The sequence below is a fragment of the Lactuca sativa genome, chromosome 8, assembly GCF_002870075.4.
Source record: "Lactuca sativa cultivar Salinas chromosome 8, Lsat_Salinas_v11, whole genome shotgun sequence".
Classification (NCBI taxonomy): Eukaryota; Viridiplantae; Streptophyta; class Magnoliopsida; order Asterales; family Asteraceae; genus Lactuca; species Lactuca sativa.
Genome location: NC_056630.2, coordinates 72,904,657 through 72,927,416, shown reverse-complemented (window position 1 = coordinate 72,927,416; position 22,760 = coordinate 72,904,657). Strand labels below are relative to the sequence as shown.

Below are 22,760 nucleotides of genomic sequence, written 5' to 3'. Positions count from 1 at the left end.
GAAAATGAAGACGACGAAGCCTATTACATAAGAAAGCTTGAAGAAATAAAGAAGAAGAAAGTTGCAACAGATAACACTATGAATGCTTTGATTGTGACAGAAAATGTTGCAGACGATGAGTTCGGTGGCGTAGAGGTATGGTCTACCGATTCTGAAGATGAAGAAGTGAGAAAGCCTTCACATGGCAGGGTTTTCGTGGTTAGAGAAGATGCTGATGCAGGAAGGTGTCTGATGGTGACTCTTGGGGTGTCACAGATGAGGGGTTACACCACTGATGGGGGCAATGATGAAGCGAAGGAGCGAGAAGACCGGTGTTTCGCAGCGAAACCTATTGGTGAGCAGATCAATGAATGTGACGAGTTGATAAAGAAGGTACAATTTATTATCGTTTCATTAAAAATCCCTGTCATAAAGTATGAAAAGGATCTAAATGGATTAAAATCTAATTTTCTAGTTTAAGTGGTAGTTTAACTCAAACTCGCCTCACAAACTCTAACCTAACTGATCAACTCAGCAGGGTGTCTTCGAAGAGTGAGGAGAGGCGAATGTGGATTGAGCTGAATGAGAAAGAGTTGATTAGGTCTAAGGATGAAACAATTTATTTGCAAAGGGATAATTTAAAGCTTTTTAAACAGCGAAATGTTTTTTGTTTAATTGTTAAACGTTTATATTCAAATATTACCCAATTGCATCTGGATTGTGAAATAGGCAAGAAGATTCATCGCATGATTTTGCCCTTCCTTGAATTAAAGGAGGATGAAATTGATGTCGATGTGTATAACTGTGAAGCAGTTGTGTCCTCTGATGAGATTTCTCCAAGTTATAAAATTGGTCTTGACAAATTGAGTCATTTATCAAGTCAAAAGACCATAAGGACATGCTTAAGAATATGTTGGACGAAAATGACAAATTAAAAATTAAAACCAAAACTGTGCAGAAATTTGACTCTTTGAATGCCAAGTTGAGTTCAGAAAATAAAATTGATATTGAAAATACTTCTGAATTTAATGAGGATGATGATATGAGTGAATATTTGTGGAGGATGAGGTGGATTGTTCTGAATTTGTTAAGAGCGAACCCAAAACCAACAAAAATCTTATTTCTGAAAATTCTATTGAGTTCGCTCGTTTGTCCAATGATAAGACCAAAGTTCTCAAGGAAAAGGTAGTTGTATATCAAAAGGTGCAAACAACTCCAAATCAGGTTTATGCTACTAAAGGAGTAACACAGCAACAAACAGCCGAACTGACAGCATTGGTCAACGAAGACAATGCAAATGGATGTGATGACTTTTTCTGGTCAGCACCAATAGATAATGTTGATGAGACAGTGGGACTATCAGAGAAAACTTCATGGAGAGTCAAAGGTAGATATGTGGCAGAACCACTTAACAAGCCTAGACAGTTTGATGTGCCAAGTTCAAGTGGTACCAAAAGGTTTCCAAGCGAACCGGTCAAGACAACAAGCGAAACTTCCTCGCTAACAAGCGAAACTCATCATGAAAGACCGAAGTCAAAGGTCAACATCCATAAAACACCAAAGCAGTTGTTAGAAAAGAAACATCTACGTAATATGAGATACAAGAAGAATCTCTCCGAAAGGAAACAGTTTTAGCGGTCCCAAAACCCTAATTACGTTCGTTCAAACAAGCCCTCGACACTGAAGGAAGAAGCAAAAGCAAACTCTGCTCCATGTACTCAATGTCATTCATGTGCTCAACCAAACCGAAGGGGAAGTTTTGGTCCCCAAAATGGAAGCGAAATGAACCGAGAGAGTAGTTTCGGTTCTCAAACCAACAACCGAAAGAATGGTTTCGGTTCTCAACCCAGCAACCGAAGGGGTAGTTTCGGTTCGCCTACATCAAGCGACACGAACCGAAAGCAAGGTTTCGCTTCTAACCAAATCCCTCTCAATTGAACCACAATCCAAAGGCAGATGTAAAGGGAAAACGGAAACTAGTCTCAGAAGGAGAAGAGAAGTCAACGAAGACAGTTAACCCTAGGAAACAAAATCAAAAGATTGTGAATGATAAAAAGGCAACTCCAAAATCTGAAGTTAAAGTAACTATAGATAATAAAATCAAAGTTTTCACAATTAAGAGAAAAGATCACACCACTCTCATAAAAAGAACTTATATGGTTGATCTATCAATTGTTATTCCCTATTCTGTAAAAGGCTCACAAGGACCCAAGAAACTTTAGGTTCCTAAATCTGCTTAATTTTTGCAGGTTATGCGTGACGAGCAGTTCGACGATGAATGGTATATTGACAGTGGATGCTCACGTCACATGACAGGGAGAAGAAAAGAGCTTTGGGAATTTCGAGCTCTAAAAGATGGTGATTGTGTCAAGTATGGGAACAATTCTTGTGGCATGATAAAAGGCTATGGAATGATCACAAATAGCGAATTCTCGATCAGAAAAGTAGAATATGTGGAAGGCTTACAACACAATCTCATCTGTGTTTCACAACAGGTGGTGGGAACTGGATTGAAAGTTTCATTCGATGATGAAGGATCAGAAATAGTAGAGAAAAAGACCAAGGCAGTTTGGTTAAAATCTAAAAGAAAAGGCGAAATGTACCCACTTAACCTCAATCCTATTCGAGGGAAGCCAGATGTGTGTCTGCTAACAAAAGCACATTCAGACGATAGTTGGTTGTGGCACCGAAGGCTCTCACACCTCAATTTCAAAGACATCAACAAGCTGGTTCTTGGTGATCATGTGAGGGGACTTCCACTACTCAAGTTTGACAAGGAACATTTGTGTGCTGCATGTGAGATGGGAAAGCAAAGCATGAAGAGTCATCCAACTTGAGTCAACATGAAGATCATTGAACCACTTGAGCTTGTACATATTGATTTATGTGGACCCTCAGCTATTGAAAGCATTGGCGGTAACAAATATATATTAGTAATAGTAGATGATTTTTCTAGATTCACCTGGGTTTTCTTTCTTAAACAGAAATCAGAGGCTACTCCAAAACTTAAAGTTTTTTATCAAGCAAATCGAGGTTCAACTGCGAAAGCTTGTTAGAAACATTTGAAGTGAAAATGGGCTGGAGTTCAAGAACAATGAATTTGAAGAATTTCTTGCTGAAAAGGGAGTTTTTCACAACTTTTATGTTCCCTATACTCCACAACAAAATGGTGTCGTTGAAAGGCGAAATTGCTCGTTGTGTGAAGCAGCTCGAACCATGCTAAGTTTCGCCTCGTTACCTTTATATTCCTGGGCTGATGCTATTGATGTTGCTTGCTACAATCAGAACCGGTCATTCCTCAACAAGTGTTTCTCTATCACTCCATATGAAATCTTGAACAACCGAGAGCCAAATGTCAAGCTCTTCTATGTGTTCGGTTCAAGATGTTTTATTTTCAATTCCAAGGAGAACCGAAACAAGTTTGATGTCAAAGTTGACAAAGGAATTTGTCTGGGTTATTCCTTAAACTCCAAGGCATATAGGGTTTTGAATAAACGTTCCAAGAAAATAGAAGAAACCTATTATGTCACCTTCGATGACAATTACGTCAAGAAGTTTCAAACAACTGAAGGCTCAATGGAGGAAATCTTTCCAATGTCTGGTCAGGTCACGGTGTCCATCTCCAATTTATTTGAGCAATACATGCTCTTATTCGATGAACCAGAAAAAGCCATTCACTCTGAAACAAAGTCAGCAGACAACAAGATTGATACCTTGAAGCAAATTATAGATGATGCAGTAAAGGATATGGAACAAGAGCAACCGAGATCAACTGAACAGCCTAGTCCAAGTGTACGTCCAAAAGAAAGTTCTACATTTCAGGGTGTCACACCCCCGAACCAGACGGCGGAAACGTCCGAGGGCTATTGTGACTCAATTGAATACCATCACAATGATTATACATGAATCATAACATCATTCATCACCATGCATTGAAATATTACAACCGATATTGCTTACATTCAGTACATTGTTTCAAAACATTACATTTCCAAAACATAAACCGTTCGATACTAATTAAACAAACATTATGACATCACTGGATACATTTTTCTTCGATTTACCTGTTACCTGAGAATACAAGTATTTTGGAAAAACGTCAACATATGAAATGTTGGTGAGTTCATAAGTAAGGTTTGAAAAGAAATGATTTGTATAATTTTGAAAACCACAGAAAATCCGATATTTTCTAAAAAAATGTTGTATATAAGAAAAAGTGTGAAGATCTATAAGTATGCTTGTTGATTATAGTAAACGTGAATAATTGTTAGACTTTGTATACGTCACATAGTTAAGAGTGTTGAATTCCCCAAGAAAACCCGATGTTTTCCTAATACATCAAATTACGTGGCTTATTTAGTGTTATTCCGATACGACGTTTGTTTTTGATAATTCCAGGTGACATTGGATTAATTATGGGGTGTGAGTCGTTATAATCACGCATTAATGAAAATGACTAGTTTACAACTACCAAATACAAACGATCCCTTAGGCGTCGTCCGTAACTCACTTAATCCAACCACCCTGACTTCTCATAGCCCCACAACCGAGGAGAAAAGAGGGTACGAAGCCCCCGTTATTTCCATAAGTCGTTCAAGGCTATCGTGAATGCGAAAGGCACTTGGCCCGACTCGCATTTGACTTCTCGACTTTGCTAGCAGTACCAAAGGACCCTTGGGGCCCAACAACACAATAAAGCTATTGAAAGTCCTTTTACACGGAAATAGGTCATAGAAGGCCCAATAACATGTAAGCGCGTTCCCTTCGGGCCTAAAGATCATGTCATTGGGCTAGCTAGGCCCAACAAGCACGATTTGAAACTTTCGAGCCCAAAGATTGAATATTGACTTCTCTTAAATTTCAGCGTGTGTATTGAAGTATCATTGTTTATTGATTTTTGATTCGTTATTGATTCGAGATCGAATCAATTCGTTTGGTAACGATCTTGGTGTTGAAAGTGTATTTATTATTACATTTCGCCGATAGGCATAGTACTCGTATTTTTATCTTAAGGGATTTGTTGTTTTAAGAATTAGAGTTTATCTTTTTAAGCCCCTTCTTGAATAAAATTTACACTTTTAACCCTTTGTGTATAAAAGAATTTCCATTTTAGTCCTTAAACCATTTTTCTTGACACTTTAGTATCAAAACTTATTGGAAAGACATTTTTAGCACAAATTTACTTGATAAACAGCTTAAGTCCTTCAAAAATGAAATTTTCTCGGTTGAAACCTCCATTTTCGCAACTTTTACAATTTTGGCCCAAAATGGAAAATTTTTGCATCTTTGGTCCCTTTTTAATTTGAAAAGCATTTTTGACCATTGAAATAGATTTAGTATACTAGTAATCCCCTGTTTTACAGAAATGTGCAGTTTCAGCCCCTCTAATTCAAAAATCTCGCAATTTGGGGCTTTATTGGGCCGAAAAGGCCATATTAGCCCATTATGTTTAAAATTCACATTTTTAACCCTTCAAAAGTATTGATATTCATAAAATACATATTAGAAACTGTTTAGGCTCATCTCAACCTTCAGAATTTATATTTTGTCGTTTTGGGCCCCTTAGTTTTATATTTTTTGGCATTTTGAGCCCAAAAATGGGTTTTAAGTCCAAAAATGTTCATATTAACCAACTAAATTATTTTCCTAGACTTGATTAGTGTGAAATGGTATAAGTTATACTTATTTCATTCTTCACATTGTAGATCTCGGTTTTTAAGTTCTTTTGACTAATATAAACATCACAATCACATAAGATCATACATATAACCATAAAAATCACACAAGGCATACATTTACTCCTAGATCTACACATTTGCTTGTATTCTCCCCCACAAAACTTATAAAAACCAAAAAAGAGGGGGTATGAAGCTCGCCTTTGGGTGTGGTTTCGGTTTTTGGAAAAAAAAATGAGAAGAAATTCGGCCTTAGTGTCCTCACTTGGAAGATCTCGAACTTAGAGGGTTTCTAAGAGAGTGGTCATGATTTTACATGGGTTAGAAGGAGATTTTTGATAAAAACAAAGAACCTATAACATAGATCCACACTTGATCTTACCTTAGATGAAAAAAATTTGTGTAAGAATCCCCCTTGAATCCTTCTTAGATCTCGAAATATGGATGAGATATGAGAGTGTTTTCTCGAGAGAAAGGAGAGTGAAATGTGTGTGTGTGTGTGTTTGGACTCGGCCGAGAGCAAGAGAGAGGGAGAAAAAGAGTTAGCTAGCATGGAAGTATGTGAGTGCATGGATGTTTGGGTCTTCTTGCATGGAAGTCCCTTGAACAATTGTGAGGTGACACTCACAAAGTCAACCCCTCACTCTTTTGGGCTTGGGCCGAGAATGGAGAGGGTGAGAGGAGGTTTTTTGGCTTTTTGCCCTTAAGCCCATATTATAGCTAGGTTAGATAATTTTTGGCCCTAAAAAAATATAAATGTGATTTTTATGACCTATTAGGCTAGATTAGGTTAACTATGGTCCAAAATGGTTCATATAATTAATCTATTTCATTCTAGGCCCAATATGGCCCAAAATATTGAATTAAATGGAAGTGGGTCCAATTAAAGCCCATTTAAGAGTTCTAAACCCAAGATGGTCAAATTGGAAGCTTATTGGTCCAATGAGCCCAAATAAGGAAGTCCTAGTCCAAAATGGACTTAAACAAGAACTTCTAGGGTTTCCAATTGCTTAATGACTATTTGAATTGCTTGCAGAGGGTGTTTGATTGAAGTTTTGCTGTCATAGAGTATGCATCATACATGCTCTTATGTTTTTGATTCATAATTTGGTTTAAGTGTTGGTTACAAGGCATAAAAATTTCTAATTGTGACACAGGGGGAGGGTTCATCTTCATCAGAGAACCCTAAATTACCATTCCATGGGGAGAACCCATCAACCGAACATCCAATTGAGGGGGAGAATGTTGGATTAGGTGTCTAAGCCCATAACTATAATTGGTATGTACTTGAATTGATAGCAGCACGGTCCTTTTGGGTTGCCCTCAAATCTAGCAACCAGACAAGGAAATTATGAAAAGAGAGATATTAATTTATTATAAGATTAATAAATTAATATAAATGAATTTATTAATATGTTAAAAGAATAATATATTAATTAGAAATCATTATGTTTAATTAATAGTTAGTCAGAAATTAATCAGAATTAATTTTGGGGTTAAAATTATTAATTGTAAGGTGTAGGGACTGGTTTGCAATTATCTAATAGTTGAGTGGAAGGCTCTAGAACCCCCTTGGAAGGAGGTGGACGACAACCCTAGGGGAAACCCTAGAGAATTCATCCAAGGGGTCCAAGATAAGGCCCTTGGGTTTGCTTAGGCCTTAAGCAAAGGATAACTAGGGTTTCCCCTAAACCCTAGATCCCTCAGCTATATAAGATGCCTCCTGGTTCATGTTTTGGTCACTCTTTCTTTTGAAGAAACCCTAAGGCCGAGATTTTTCATACTCCCTCTCCCCTCTCTCCTTTACTTTCCTTCTTGCTAGTTTGGGTGTGATTCCATTAGAGGCATTACACTTGTGGTGCTAAGCTTCCAAGAAGATCAAGATCAAGGGAATTGTCAATTGTTTGCTATAACAATTGAAAGGTATGTAACTCCTAACCCTAGTTTGTCAATTTTGAAATTAGCCTCTCTCCTCTAGGGTTCTTGCTTTGCAATTCAAAGTTGTATGTTCAATAGTTAAAACATTGATCCCAAGTAGGTTGCATGTGAACTTCGGAATTGTTTTCTAGTTTATTTGTTTTACCTAAAACCCATCAGAGAATTCAAGGCTTGAAGCCAAAATTGCTTCGTCATTCGAGGGGGAGAATGTTAATACGAATGATGATGATACTCAGTCAGAATTTGAAGAAGAAGTAAATGCTGAGTTGGATCCCTCATATGATCCAAATTACCATCCTCTCACCAAATGGACCAAAGATCATCCAAAAACCCAAATTATTGGTGAATCATCAGAAAAAGTGCTTACTCGATCACAATTGAAAGCGAAGAAAACTGCACTATTCTCTCAAGTGGAATTTTGCATGTTTAATTCGTTTGTCTCCAAAGTTGAACCGAAGACGGTTAACACTGCACTCGATCATTCTGATTGGGTACAAGCAATGCAAGATGAACTTAATGAGTTTGAACGAAACAAAGTGTGGAGGCTGATTCCAACACCAAAAGATGCATCTATAGTTGGACTAAAATAGGTTTTCAGAAACAAGATGGACAAGGAAGGGAACGTGATTCTTAATAAGGCAAGGTTGGTCGTGAATGGGTAATGTCAAGAAGAAGGCATAGATTACGAATAGACCTTCACTCCAGTGGAAAGGTTAGAATCGGTTTGTATCTTTCTTGCCTATGTTGCCCATAAGAACTTTGAATTGTATCAAATGGACGTCAAGTGTGCATTCCTAAATGGAGAGTTGGAAGAGACGGTATATGTAGAGCAACCACCCGGTTTCGTGAATGAAAAGTATCTAGATCATTGCTACATTTTGGACAAGGCGGTCTATGGTCTGAAGCAAGCTCCTAGAGCCTGGTTTCAAGCTAATCCACGAGAACCTCACATGTTGGCTATGAAGAATATCTTTCGATATTTGAAGCGAACCTCTTCTCTCGGTCTATGGTACACAACAAAGTCAGGATTCTTTATCCAAGCATTCTCTGATGCTGATCTAGGAGGATGTGGACCGGACCGAAATAGCACTACTGGAGGATGCCAGTTTCTTGATGGCAAACTTGTCAGCTGGTAGTCCAAGAAACAAACCTGTGTATCTCTCTCTACAGTCGAAGCAGAGTATATAGCTGATGCATCATGTACCTCACAGGTCATTTGGATACAAAGTCAACTTCGAGACTATGGCCTGAACATGAAGAAAATCCCACTATATTGTGACTCAGAAAGTGAAATAAGAATATGTCACAACCCAGTGCAACACTCCAAGATGAAACACATAGCAATGAGGTATTACTTTATCAAGGATCATGTGGAAGATGGTAACGTCGAAATTCACTTTGTAAGAACCACTGATCAATTAGCTGACATTTTTACTAAAGCCTTGCTTGGAGCAAGTTTTAATAAAATCCTACAAGGCTTAGGAATGATGGAAGCTGAATCTGTACCGAAATAGCTTTCGCCTCATTAAATGTTGGAAGCAAAATAGAGCAAACGTTCGGTCTATTTCGGGTTTGGTTCTTCCGGGAACCGAAATGAACCGAACGCTCGGTCCATTTCGCCTCTTAACTCAAGGTGACGTTTCGGTTGTATCAATTGTACATTATTTTTCTAGTTATTTATTTTATTTTTATTTATTTTATTTTTCATAAAATCCAAAAATATTTTTCTTTCTGTTTTTAATTCTTTTCAGAAAAATTTATAAAACCCAAAGACATTTTCTTTTCTGTTTTTATTTCATTCGCAGAAAAATCAATTCAAAATTCCAAAATATTTTATTTTATTTTATTTTTATGTTTTTTAGTCATATTCTAATTCATGTATAAGGTCCACTTCATATGATGGAGTTGGGGCAGGTATAACTTTCAATCTTTATACTAGATAAGTGTCCCTATAAGCATGTTGTGCATTTTGACCTAAGCCTCCAAAGATTTTGAGTGAAGCCTTAATGCCTTGATATATACAAATCATGTCTTCCCAATTAGGCTGTCAAATTCACTCTAATCATGAGCTACCTTACTCTTCTCACATTGAGTTAAGAGTTTTATGCTTGGTCAATCTATTATAGCAGAGGTACATTCGGTTCTTTAGCTTCCTCAATATTTTTCTCCATCACACTTCATTCCATGAATGTAACCCTTGAGACTCTCAGCATTTACCAGTGAGGTTTACGGTTACACACCATCTGTGTTAGTGATCTTAGTTTCGTGTCACTACGTGCTAAGTGAAACCCAAAATTCAATACCTATAATGAATTGATGGTGAACAATTAAATGTTCTAGTTTTCACCAATGAATTATCGAAACCACATTTTGTGCAGGTACCTTGAAATCTCTTTTTCTTTTGAGAGATCCTTATGAAATTGTCTATCACCAAGACTTTTCTTCCCATAGGATCCAGTTTTATTTTTCTTTGAGATTTCTACAAATTATCAACAAGTCACTGAATATATTCCAAAGCTACTTGTTTAACAGGCTACATCAGTCTCACAAGTACTTCGTTCTCTTTCGGTCTTATATCAAGAACCCAAACCCGAATTGAAGCAAAAGCCACCCTTAATAGCCTTATATATAAAAGATGCATTTCAATGCTTCTTAACAAGTACTTGATCTTATTTTAACGGGAAACCACATAAGACTTTAAGGTCTATTTAGATTTTAAAGGAAAAAGATTAGTGCTCGGGATCCACTGCTTCATGTCTTTAATGACATCACAAAATCCCACAAATAGTTTGTTTTATTTCTTTATCTTTGACACTATCTTGCACGAAAATCTTTGTGATTTTCCAAAGTCTGGTTCGGTTACTAATAAGCTATTTTCAAACATATAGCTTCGATTCCTTATGGTGACATGCAGTAATTTATAAGCGAATGGATGAGTCAGCATATGGCTTCAGTTTACTATGGTGGTGTCGATTCATTTAAAAGATGAAGGGGTGAGTCAGTAGGAAGTCAAATCGATTGAAAATTTGAAAAGGGAGATAAGTATAGAAAGGCGCATGAATTTGAAATGGTTACCCATGTCATGCGTCATCTGCTACTTTTTTGGGGTTGCAAGTTGTCACATCACGCCTTTATAGGCGTCGTTTCACAAAAAGGAGAAATCATTGGACCAGATTTTTCTCTCTCTTCAAAATCGTATATAAGGATTTTGATTACAATCACTTTACCCTTTACCACTCACAACAACTGTCAAGCACAAAAGGTGATTTCTTTACACTGTTCATCGTCTCTCTCATCAAGCTCCTTCAATGGCAGAATCTTCATCTGTTCAAGAAACCTCTGCTCGATCCACTCTTCTCACAAGCAAGCCTAACCAAAACCTACCGATTGAGCTTACACCTTTTACCTATGATCCTTACATGTATCAAGTGGTGAAATTTCTCAAGTATTCCCTATTCGTAATTGCTCTATCGCAGGTTGAAGTCGTTCCTATGTCCTGCCTCTCTCAGATATACTCTACTGCCACTTATGACAAAACTTCAGTGAGGGTTTTCTTTGACATTCTCAATCAAAAGGCATCAATCTCCAAGAATCGATTTTGCTCACTGCTAGGGCTTTCTTATGAAGCATCCATGGTTAATCCTGACTCCTTCACCACAGTTCAACTCTTTTCGATGTTCTATAACATGGGATACACCGAAATCCTCACCACTGTGACCAAGGTCAAGAAATCTTGCCTTCCTCCTCAGTGGAATGGCCCCTTCACCCTTCTTTTCAAAGGGATATCGGAGTGAAGTGCAGACTCAGACGGTGCTAGCAATTCATTCATGACTATGCTCTATGGGATATACACTGGTATCAATCTGGATTACGGTTCGGTTCTCTGGCTTCTGCTGGTTCAGAGTCTTTCGTCAAACTCTCGCCATTCAGAAATCTCTTATAGCATATTCTGGACCATTGTCACTCAATGGGCAATGGGGCGCTTTCACGTACCAATCATGGGGGACTCGCTGCTTTCCTCCATAGCTATGTTTCATACTACCAAGATAATCGTCATCGATCCAACCAAGTATTTCTTCAATGGATCGGTTCCAGAATCAATGTATGCATGTGTCTCCAAAGAAAGCAAGGTGATTTAGGAATACAAGAAGCTCCCTTCATTAGGCCCAAGGGAACTTACTCCGGAGATGATTCGCTCCATCGAGGATGCAGATAGACCAACCAAGAGGGGTAAAAAGGTTGATCAAAAGAAAGAGGGACCTTCTACCAAAGCTACTACTCCAAAGAAGCGAAAGCAAGATAAAGCAGCTCCTTCACAACCTAAGAAGAAGAAAATCAAGAAGGTGGTCAAGAAACCCATCATCTCATCCACAAGTGACTTTGATTATGTGCCTTCTGGTCATCAACCCATTGTTCCTCCAACCGAAAGTGATACCGGAAGCGAAAGCTCAGATGATGAGAGTTCGGTTCGTGGTGGCACACCTCCTCGTTCGCCTACACCTTAGGTAATTGTTCGCTCCCACCCACCTTCTCCTCCACAAATATCAATCCCAATCTCCATTCCTCAAATTTCACCAGTTATAACAACCCAACCTACACCAACTATTCCAATCCCTACTCCTGTGTTTTGTGAAGCAACAACCACTACAACCAAACCAACCACTACTGAGGTTCGGACCAACGTATCTGATACGGGGGTACATTCTTCAGTAACCGAAATTCCAGTTACTACAAAACCTCTCTCTCCCACACAATCGACCGAAACCAACACTCTTCTTAGTGGAGAGGGTGTCGAGTTTGATACTTTTTACTACAGCCCCTATCGAGTTCAAAGTGATGACGAGGATGACGCTCCTGTCACAAAGAGGCACCTCAAGGAGGTGAATGAAAAGTTGGACAAGCTTATGGCCTCCTCCTCCTCTACCCGTGATTCCTTTTCAGAAGCTGTTGTGATGGCTATGATGGCTACTTTTATAAAAGAGCATGAAGCCTCTATTGCCAAAGCAACATCTGCCATTGACGCCTCAACCAAGACCTGTAAAGAAGCGACCGAAAAAGTTGATAAACTAATTCATAACGCTAATATCTTTCTTGAGTCTTTACTGGGTGCTGCAGAGCTGAATGCCAACAAAGTTAATGCCACTGTTGAGAAGCTTGCTACATCTCTTAAGACCAAAAAGTAGCACTTCGCCTCCTTGCGCCAGAGCATTCAAACTAACAATGTTAAGTTGCAACCCTCCGTTAACAGTCGTCTTACAAAGCTTCAGGAGGATCTGGCATTAGAGAGCAAAATAATGGACGAGTTGGTTCTCAAAACCACCTAGTCAAGATGAAGTCTCTGCAACTCACTCAGGCGAACACAGAGCTTGAAAATCTTCGCTCTGAAAAAAGCAGTCGTGAAGAGTTGTGTCAGTGATGTGCATGCTCTCCTCTCCAACGTCTTGGATGCCCATGACTCCATCCTTACTCTCTCAGTCAGAAGGCATCTAGCAGAAAAGCTTGGCCCTGCTCTAGAAATCTTGAGCCGAATAGAGGGTGTTTCGGAGACGGTTGTCCCTTCGAAACAAGGGGGAGAAGGTATTCAAAGCACTACTCTGCCTCCTCCTACAAGCGAAACTGCTCAACCGAAGGTCACCACTGAACCGAAGGGTAATGTAACTTCGGGTTCAAGTGTGAAGGACAAAGGAAAGAAGATCATTGAAGACAGTGATGAAGAAGAAGAGACCATCGCTGATGCCCTGAAACGAAGCAACGTGACAGAGAACTCGATCTCAACGCCAAAGCTGCTAGTGAAGCTGAAGTAAAGGAGCAAAAGATGAAAGAAGCTCACGGCCTTCTAGAAAGCAGGAAAACTCTTTTTCCTCTTTGGTCGTTGGAGAAACTTATCAAGGAAGCAGTGGATTCTCCAAGCACACACTGGCTTGAACTAGTCATCTCTCTTGACCGTGAGAATTCCAAAGACTCACAGTTTGACATGCCAATCACCCGAAAGACATTTGTCTTCTACTGTTTCCAGCCTATTGCTAATGCTCCCTCTCCTGACCCAAAGGTTGACAGAGATTTGATTGACTATTATCTCGAGTTTGCTCAGCCTCAGTATTTGACTTGGAGTGCTCAAAAGATCACAATTGTCAGAGTGTTAAAGCTTACTCCTGCTGGGAAATTTATCAACATCAAATTCAAAGTGACCAGAGGTTCGGCTAATTCAGAGCACGTCATCTCACTTGCTGATCTTCCAAATCTCAATCCTCATGATTGGATTCTGCTGCACAACATTCTCCTTACCAATCCTCAAGAATATGAGCCAATCATTGATTATCTTAAAAGAATGATGGTCTGCTACATTCTTGAAGTGGCGAAGATGGATCAGGAAATTGCTTCGGTCCTTAGAAATAAGCCTACAATTTTACCCATTGGATCATCAAGTGATATCAATAAGATGAAGATGGGGAACATTGACTCAAAGCTTAACTCTGTCATGTTTACCAGAGGCGAATGTCAAAAATGTTAGTTCGCTCTCATTGACAAACATCTCTTCTCTACAACTTGCCTGGAGCATATACTCGACATCATTCATAAGTGCAGACAGAACAGTGAAGCAGATAAAAAGCACTTTTCTAATATGCTTCGGTGGTACATCGATTTTCGTCAAGTCTTACTTGCAATAATACCATGTTGTTCAAGGTTGTGAAGCGAACTCCTCAACTACCACCGAAATAAAGTCTCGCCCCAATTGACGCGAAGGGGAAGATTGTTGGGACTAGAAGTATTGCAGCATTGGGCCTTTTATTCGGTCCATTGTAGTCACAGTATTGGGCATGTCCAATCGTGTTTGTTATTCTAGGGTTTAGTATTTATGGTGCATGCATGCACTCTTGTTAGATAGCTTTTACGATTATTCTTTTTAATAGTATTGAAAACCCTAGATCACCTCTATAGTGGAAGTTCTTCATCGAGCTCTGCTGAGGTGTGACTATATTTGAATCATTAAGCCATACTTTGGTTCATTCGTGTTTGTCAACTGTTTTTGTTTGATTTTCTGATTAACCTATTGAAGATCCAATCGATCTAAAGAGGTTTTCAACTCATCAAGTTTGACATCGAAGACATGTGCAGAGTTTTTGACAACGTTCCAAATGCTTTCATTATTCCAATTGTTTGGTATATATAATATAAAGAAGCTCGTGGTGAGCTTAGTCACATGTTAATAGAGATTGTTCCGGGAGATTTTCTGTGAACTTTGTGTCTTCTTATGATATGCACTTCATGCCAATCACCCTATCTATTATCTTTTCGGGAAGAAAAATTAAATATCATCATACATTTTGTTCTTATTTATCTTCCTACTCATATAAATTCATGACATGTGGAATCTTCTAATTCTCTTTCTTAATCTCTTCTCTTGATTTTGACATTTGTTTAATGAGTAAGAAGATGGATAGGAAAAAAATATGAAGACATTTGATTTCTCTTTCGGAAAAAGCCACACCGAAATTGGTGGTTTACTCTCCTCGTCAATGTTTGCCTTATGTGCTTGAGTTATGTATTGATATATTTAAATGCATCCTTCCTCGACACTTGGGTATGATAAGTTTGATACAAAAAATATATATGTTAATAAATTTTATATATGTACAAAATTAAATTTTCATAAGTACTTGAAATAACTTGGATGTGGTTTACAAGTTTAGATATTACGAAATCTATAATCAAGGATTCAAATGGTAACTGATCGTAATTGAGGGGGTGGAATTAAAAACTAGGAAACATGTGGGGGGCAGCAGAGGAATACCCAAATATGGAAATAGTTTCCGGATGCCTTTTTCGCATCTGCTCCGTGGACTTTTTACTGATTGTGCAGATCATCTGAATACAGACACCAAAACTATCCCCAAAAAAACACAACTCTTAGAGAGAGAAAATATCGTCTAGAGAGAGAAAACGTGCCGGAGATATTCATCGCCGGCTGAACCTATTTACACCGGAGATGTGATACAACTTCAACAAGCTTAAAATTTTAAATATGGACGAAAATAGAGGATTATCGTTGTCGGTACCGTCTACACGGCCTTCGATAACGCTCCCGCCACGTTCGACGGTGGAGACTTTGTTCGCCGGCGGAGGCAGCGGTCCGGGAGCTAGTCCTGGACCAATGACTTTAGTCTCAAATTTCTTCTCAGAGAACGATCCGGATTCCGATTGTCGTTCATTCTCTCAACTTCTATCCGGAGCTATGTTGTCGCCGGCAGAGATTCCCGACCGTAGACCGTCGAGTCATCTGGATATCCGACACTCTTATTCTAACAAAGAGTCCGTTAACAGCGGCGGTGGCGGTGGCGGTGGCGGTGGTGGAGGAAACGTTGACTTTCAGTTTAGTAACAATGGTCGGCCTTCAAGTTTGGTGGTTACTCAGCCGTCGATGTTTACTATACCTCCGGGCCTAAGTCCGGCTACCTTGCTCGATTCACCGGGATTTTTCCCTCAAACTCAGGTTTTACAAAGCGTCTCCATAGCTCAAGTTCTTTATATGAGTCTGATATATATGTGCTTTTATTGACGCCAAAATTAACATTCATTCACGATGATAAATAGAGTAGCTAAAAGTATTCATTTGCCATTAATGAGCAGCGCATGTGAATGATATTGTATTGCCTATATATGGTAAATAAACTCATGATGCATATAGGAAAATTTGACTCGAGTAAGAGGCGTGTTCTACAAAAAAGGAAAAAGTTTATAATTGTTATGTTTACAGTTTTAGATTCAATTGAAAAGAACATGAGGGCCCTAAATTCCCCGATTATATATGAGTATCATCTATGAATAACAGCTTTATCTTTTCTAAAAGGAGGTTTCAAACTTTCAGGCACCTACTAAAGTTATGATATTGCTATGATTTAAATTATCTTCTTCAAACTTTGTTGAAAAAGTTATATGTTTTCGTCATTCATTATTATCAATGAAACTTATTGCTCCTTTTGGGTTAAATGCAAAAATATTAACATAGTTTATTAATTTCAAAAACTCTATCTAGTTATAACAATGTCATCAAATTACAAAACAACTTTCATTATTGTGTAGATTATTCGAACTATAATATCCTAATAAGAAAATGTTAAAGTATATTGCTAAAAATGCTTAGATCTTTCGAAAGTACAATACCTTGAGTCCTTAACAAGTAAAAAATTATGAAACCACAAAGGTACATTTAGCCCTCTGTGATATAATATAACCACAAAAAATATTGTTTAAGTTGTGGAGAATATGGAATCCAAATTCTACCATTTTATTAAATGCAACACTTTATGAAATATCACATTCATTTTAGCAACTTAATTACTTCTGGTTTCCTCAATAGGCTTCTCTTGGAATGTCCCACCAACAAGCATTAGCTCAAGTGACAGCACAAGCTTCATCACTACCACAAATCCATTCCTTTACCTCCACTGCCGCCACCTACCACCGCCTGCCGCCAGCTAAGCCGGACCACAACACCGCCAAGGACTCGTCTGACTTTTCAAATTCCGATAACCGCTACTACCCTTCCTCCATAGCAGTCGATAAGCCCGCTGATGATGGCTACAATTGGAGGAAATACGGGCAAAAACAAGTGAAGGGTAGTGAATACCCTCGTAGTTATTACAAATGTACCCATCCAAATTGTCCTGTAAAGAAGCAAGTTGAGCGGTCTGTAGAGGGGCAAGTGACGGAAATTATTTATAAGGGGCAACACAACCACCAGCCACCTCAAAGCAAACGTGGAAAAGATTCTAGTAATGGTACTTCAAGCGTAAACGAACATAAATTCGAGGGGCAGATTGGTAATTTTAACCATTCGTTGATGAAAGATCAAGAATCTAGTCAAGCTACGTATGAACATTCGGGGTCGAGTGATAGTGAGGAAGTGGGTAATGATGTAAGTCGAGTAGATGAAAGACATGAAGATGAACCTCAACAAAAAAGGAGGTATTTTTTTTATTTGATTAATATATTTTTTAGTATATGATGATGATTTATATGTATTAAGGCTATGTTTGGCAAACTAGCTGAAAAGCTAGTTGGTAGCTGAAAAGCTAGCTGATAGATGAAAACTTAGCTGGTAGTTTATAAGCTAGCAAACAAAAAATAACGTTTTATAAAAACTAGCTGACAAGCTAACCGGAAGATATAATTAATTAAGGGTATGTTCGAGACTTTTTGAAAAAACTCATGAAAAGCTATTCTAAGTAGCTTTTTAAAAATTAGCTTATTAGTTACTTTTTGGCTTGCCAGAAATGACAATTTAAAAAAATACTCGAAAAATAAGCTAGCTGTGGTGTGTCATGCACGACCTAAGTTGTTATATAATGTGAAGGAACATAGAGGCAAGGGGTGTGGACCCCGTTTCATCACACAGAGGAGTTACAGAACCTCGGATCATTGTTCAAACAACTAGTGAAGTCGATCTTCTTGATGATGGGTATAGATGGAGAAAGTATGGACAAAAAGTTGTGAAAGGAAATCCTCATCCGAGGTATTTTTTTTCTAGCTCCACCATTACATTCCATTAATTGTTGCTATGGAATAAACCATTCCATGCATTTCATGTTTTCATCATGCTAAACATTTACCTTATTTTGGTGTCATGAATATCTTTTTATGTTATATCCAGGAGTTATTACAAGTGCACAAGCCAAGGGTGCAACGTACGCAAGCATGTAGAGAGAGCTGCAAGTGATCCAAAAGCAGTGATAACCACATACGAAGGAAAACACACCCACGATGTGCCGGCGGCGAAAAACAGCAGCCATAATATTGCCGCCAACACCGCCGCCGCCGCTCAGCTTCAGCCGCCTAATCATGGCGGACATTCATTGATCCGGAGACAAGACTATCCAAACCACCATCAACAACAACCACAACCACCACCCTCGGGGCTTCTACAATTTAAAGAAGAACAGATAACATAGTTCGAGTTGGTTACAAATATGTGAGTCGTCTTTTGGTGAAAGATTTGTTGTTGTGTTACATTTTTTTTTTTTTATATTTGGTTTAATCTCTATACAACAGGAAAAAAGAAGTAGAAATTAGTTCAAAGTTGATATCGTGTACACTAATACCTGAAAAAAGTTCCATGAATTGTTGTAAATTTTACAAAAGAAGGTGTGTTGTTTTGTATTTTTGGTTCCATTTTCATGTAACCTTGAACACATTTTTTTTGTCGATGTTGTGTTGTGTACCATGAATTTGAAAAGTTAAGGGAAGGTTCGGATTTTGGTGAATCTTGTTGTGGATTTCTTTTGTGCATTTAAATTTCAAACATAGAATCATTAATTATGTTTTTTGCAATGAATGAGAATAAATGACTGTTTGGAACTTTTATGAATTTACGTGTCTCACTCTTCTTAATTGAAGATTTAAAAGGCTATCAAACATCCCTAAATAGCCCCTGATAAGTTACTTAAAACAACTATCTAGTTGTTAAAAGCAAATACAAAAATCGTTTAATGGATGAATTTTACGTGTTATTTTCGTGAATCCCAACTTTACCCATAAGGCCATAACCATATACATGTCTTAATTTTTGGGCTCCTTTGGGTGTTTTTCAATATATAGCTTGTAGCACTAAAAAACAAACAAATCATAAATTTTAGACCAATTTGGTCCAAAATTCCAGTGAAAAGGCGATGTGGAATTTGGAGATAAGCCCAGTAATAGGTAATAGGTAAAAGGTAATAAAGAAACCGGTAGATGTTACATCAATGGTGAAAATTATATGTTTGTTATACTTAATTGGTAATGTTTTGTATATAAAAAATAAAAAAACTTATTATATTAAAAGATTAAAGGTAATCAATAAAATAACAAAAATATCTTTTATTCTTTTTTACTATTCATCTTAAAGAAAAAGTAAAACTCAAGTAGTTTCCATTAGTAGACATTTTGCCAAAAAGAATGATGGTGAGGGTAAAATAACATGGTCTTGGCTATAATTAAATGAGTCATGTGGTTGTCTTCCAAAGTCCCGTAATTATTAAACACACCAACCTCCTCACAGTCCTTTCACTTCTATTTTCTCGTGATTAATTACACTGGACCCCCTCCCTCTTTTTCCATATAACAATACCGGGCCCACTACTCATTTGTGTATGGTCTAAGATAAATGAATTGATGCATTTAAGTGGCTCATGTTTTTTCTAATGAATTCATGTCGTTTTGTTTAGAACAGCAAAGCGTGTTTCATGTATAACGTTAGACTCTTTTATTATAAAAAAGAAAGATATCATCTAATACACAGATTGATAACAATTACTATTATGAATGTTTGATATACCTCTTAGTGGTCTCATAAGAGGTTAAGTCTAACCTGGTTAAATTTAGACAATTTAATATCATAATTAGAAGTCTTTAATTTGGTTATATTTAGCTCTTATATGTCTCTAACTAGTTATTAGGTCTGATAAGAGGCATGAGTCTGTTTGGGTCGATTTTTGAGTGAAACCGAGCCCCCACACCGATAATTTTGGTTTTTGAGTTTTGAAACTCATTGGGTCCGGTTTTTGAACGTGTTCGGTTTTTGGGTTCGTAGGTCGGTTTCTTCAGTTTTTGGGTTCAACCCATGGGTTGATGGGTTTGGGGTTTCAACCCATTTTCCATCAATTCTAACTAAAATGAAACAAATTCAGTGTGTCGTCGTCTTCCTTGTGTCGAGATTCAAGATTTTTATCATACTTACATGTTATTCACATATCAACTAAGGTGTTGTTTGTCTTTTCAGAGACAAAATGAATGTTGTACGTGGACCACATCTATAGATCTTTGTAGTAGAAGATCTAGATCAAACGTTTGCAATCCACAAGAAGAAGTCTTTGTTTTTTAACATCTTCAAATTGCTAAAATAAACTCAAATTTGAATAAATTGGTTTTTTGAACCTAAAAAAGTTTTTCAATATTGAAATTTAAATAGTTCTAGCTTTACAACACTAAAAGGTTCCATTAAATTCAAATTCCTTTGGATTTCAATTCATTTAAGAGATTCTATATTGTAATCATATGTATCCTTTGTTTTTGTTGGATATTTTCTATTATAAAATCATATTTTTGAACTTGTCACTTTATGACTTTATTATAGATTATTAGCAAATCTATATCAAACTTTATGTGTTATTGTATAACACTTTCATTTTTTTTATAACAATTTTTTATTTTATTTCTTTATTGTAACATTATATTATGATTAATGTGTTTGGCTAAATTATTTTACACTTTAATGACAATAGAGTAATTAGATCATTTTTAAAAAATGAGTTGTAATATAAAAAATAAAAGTAAAATGGTATGAATTAGCGAATATATTTGATATTTATTGTACTTCTTTGTAGTTAAAATGAAGAAATATTACAAAAAAAAAATGCATTCTAATAAAAAATATTGATGTCTAATAGGTTACAAAAAAAAAAGACATTTGAAAAAAAATATATTAATGTCCGAAGGGTTTACAAAAATAAAAGAGACATTCGAAAAATATATATATTAATGGGAATGATGTTCTTTTATGCTAAAAGATGTCTAAAGATGTTAAAAGATTCTACTCCATATCTAGGACAAGAAAAGGGCGTGCAATAGGTCTGCGATCTTTTAAAAAAACGAATAGTTTGTGACGCAGAAAAAAGAGACCAAAAAGATCTACAGATAAAAAAACAAACACCACCTAAATGAATTATTGACTTGGGGATACAGTTTGTCTCTTCCTGATGCAATTGTGCTCTTGCATGTGATAGGCTGAGAGAATAATATGGGAGGAGCATTAGTAAAGAACGAGGTTATGGTTTTGAAACTATTCTATATTGATTATTATAATAAACAAATAACATTTGTTAAAAATATATCAAATAATTAATAATATGTATATCGGGTCGGTTTCTTGGGTTTGGGTCAGTTTTAAACCCATTGGGTTGGTTCAGTTTTAGTGGATCGCTTTTAACCCCAAAACCAAACCCAACCTCAATTTTTCAATTTTGATAAACTTAAACCCAAAACTGACGGTTTGAGTTCGGTTTCGGTTTTATCAGTTTTTCGGTTTTCGGTTTCAATTTTGTTCAGCCTTAGTATATATGCCTTAATCATGTTTGGTTCAATCAACAATTGTTAAACAAACTAGATTATACCTCAACTAATTAAAAAGTAATCTGTTTGATCTAGTTTAGCATGTTTAATGTATACTTTTTTTGTGTTCGACATGTTTCGATCGAAAATGAATATCTTTGAACCTATAAATCATCATATTTAGTTTCTTTTATATTTCTTTGATAGTTTAATATGTAACACCTGTTTCCAAAAAATTGAAACAAGAAAATCTACGACTCTATTGGTGGGTCACTAAGGTGTTATTTGTTTTTCATCTGCGGATCTTCTTGACCTATTCTCTCCATGCCGCGTAGACATTAATATTCGCATACCATTTGTTTTTCTAAAGACTGCAAACCTAAAAAGGTCGCAGATATGAACCAGAGTCTTCAGACATCTTCTAGCCTAAAAAACATATATATCTTTATTTTTTTAACTTATATTTATTCTAGATTTATTCCAACTTTATATATAATAAACAACTTGAAAAAAAATATAATACTTCAAGAAAAAAAAGGTTTGAAGATACAAGTACGGGGTTTGTGACAAATTTATAAATAAATATTTAATTACAATAATGGTCATTGAAACTATTTATGTAGATATGAAAAAAATCCCAATATTGTCTTACATTTTTGTATCAATTTTTATAAAAAATTATTTAATATAATATCATCCATTTCTTGGAAAAAAATTATGTTTAATTTTTAAATGATTTACTTGAAAAGATAAATTCAAATTTTTGAAAATTTTCATTTTTTTAAAAAAGCTTGAAATTTATTTTCATCCATTTTATGTGTTAAGTTCTTTGATCCCTAACTACAATATCTATATATAAGTTCACCACAAAAAATTATTGGTTTTTATCAAATATACACGTTAATTCTTATTATTTTATTTTTACTTTTTATATAATAATACATAAAATCTGATCTAGATTTGTTAATTATTTATAATAAAATAATAAAAGTATTGAAAACCACTTTTAAGTTATAAAAAAACACAACTTATTTAGATTTTAATTTATTTTAGCAGCCTACAAACCTTGAAAACAAACAATAT

The 22,760-nt window shown here is 36.5% G+C and overlaps 1 protein-coding gene across 1 annotated transcript; it reads left to right on the top strand.

The window, feature by feature from the left end:
- The first annotated feature begins 15,447 nt into the window (after positions 1-15,447).
- LOC111906290 (probable WRKY transcription factor 3) lies at positions 15,448-18,853 on the top strand. Its single transcript, XM_023902047.3, has 4 exons — positions 15,448-16,083; positions 16,951-17,558; positions 17,947-18,105; positions 18,244-18,853. Exons 1-4 carry the CDS (start codon positions 15,616-15,618, stop codon positions 18,539-18,541), a joined length of 1,533 nt encoding a protein of 510 aa, XP_023757815.1. The 5' UTR covers positions 15,448-15,615; the 3' UTR covers positions 18,542-18,853.
- The last annotated feature ends 3,907 nt before the right edge of the window (positions 18,854-22,760 follow it).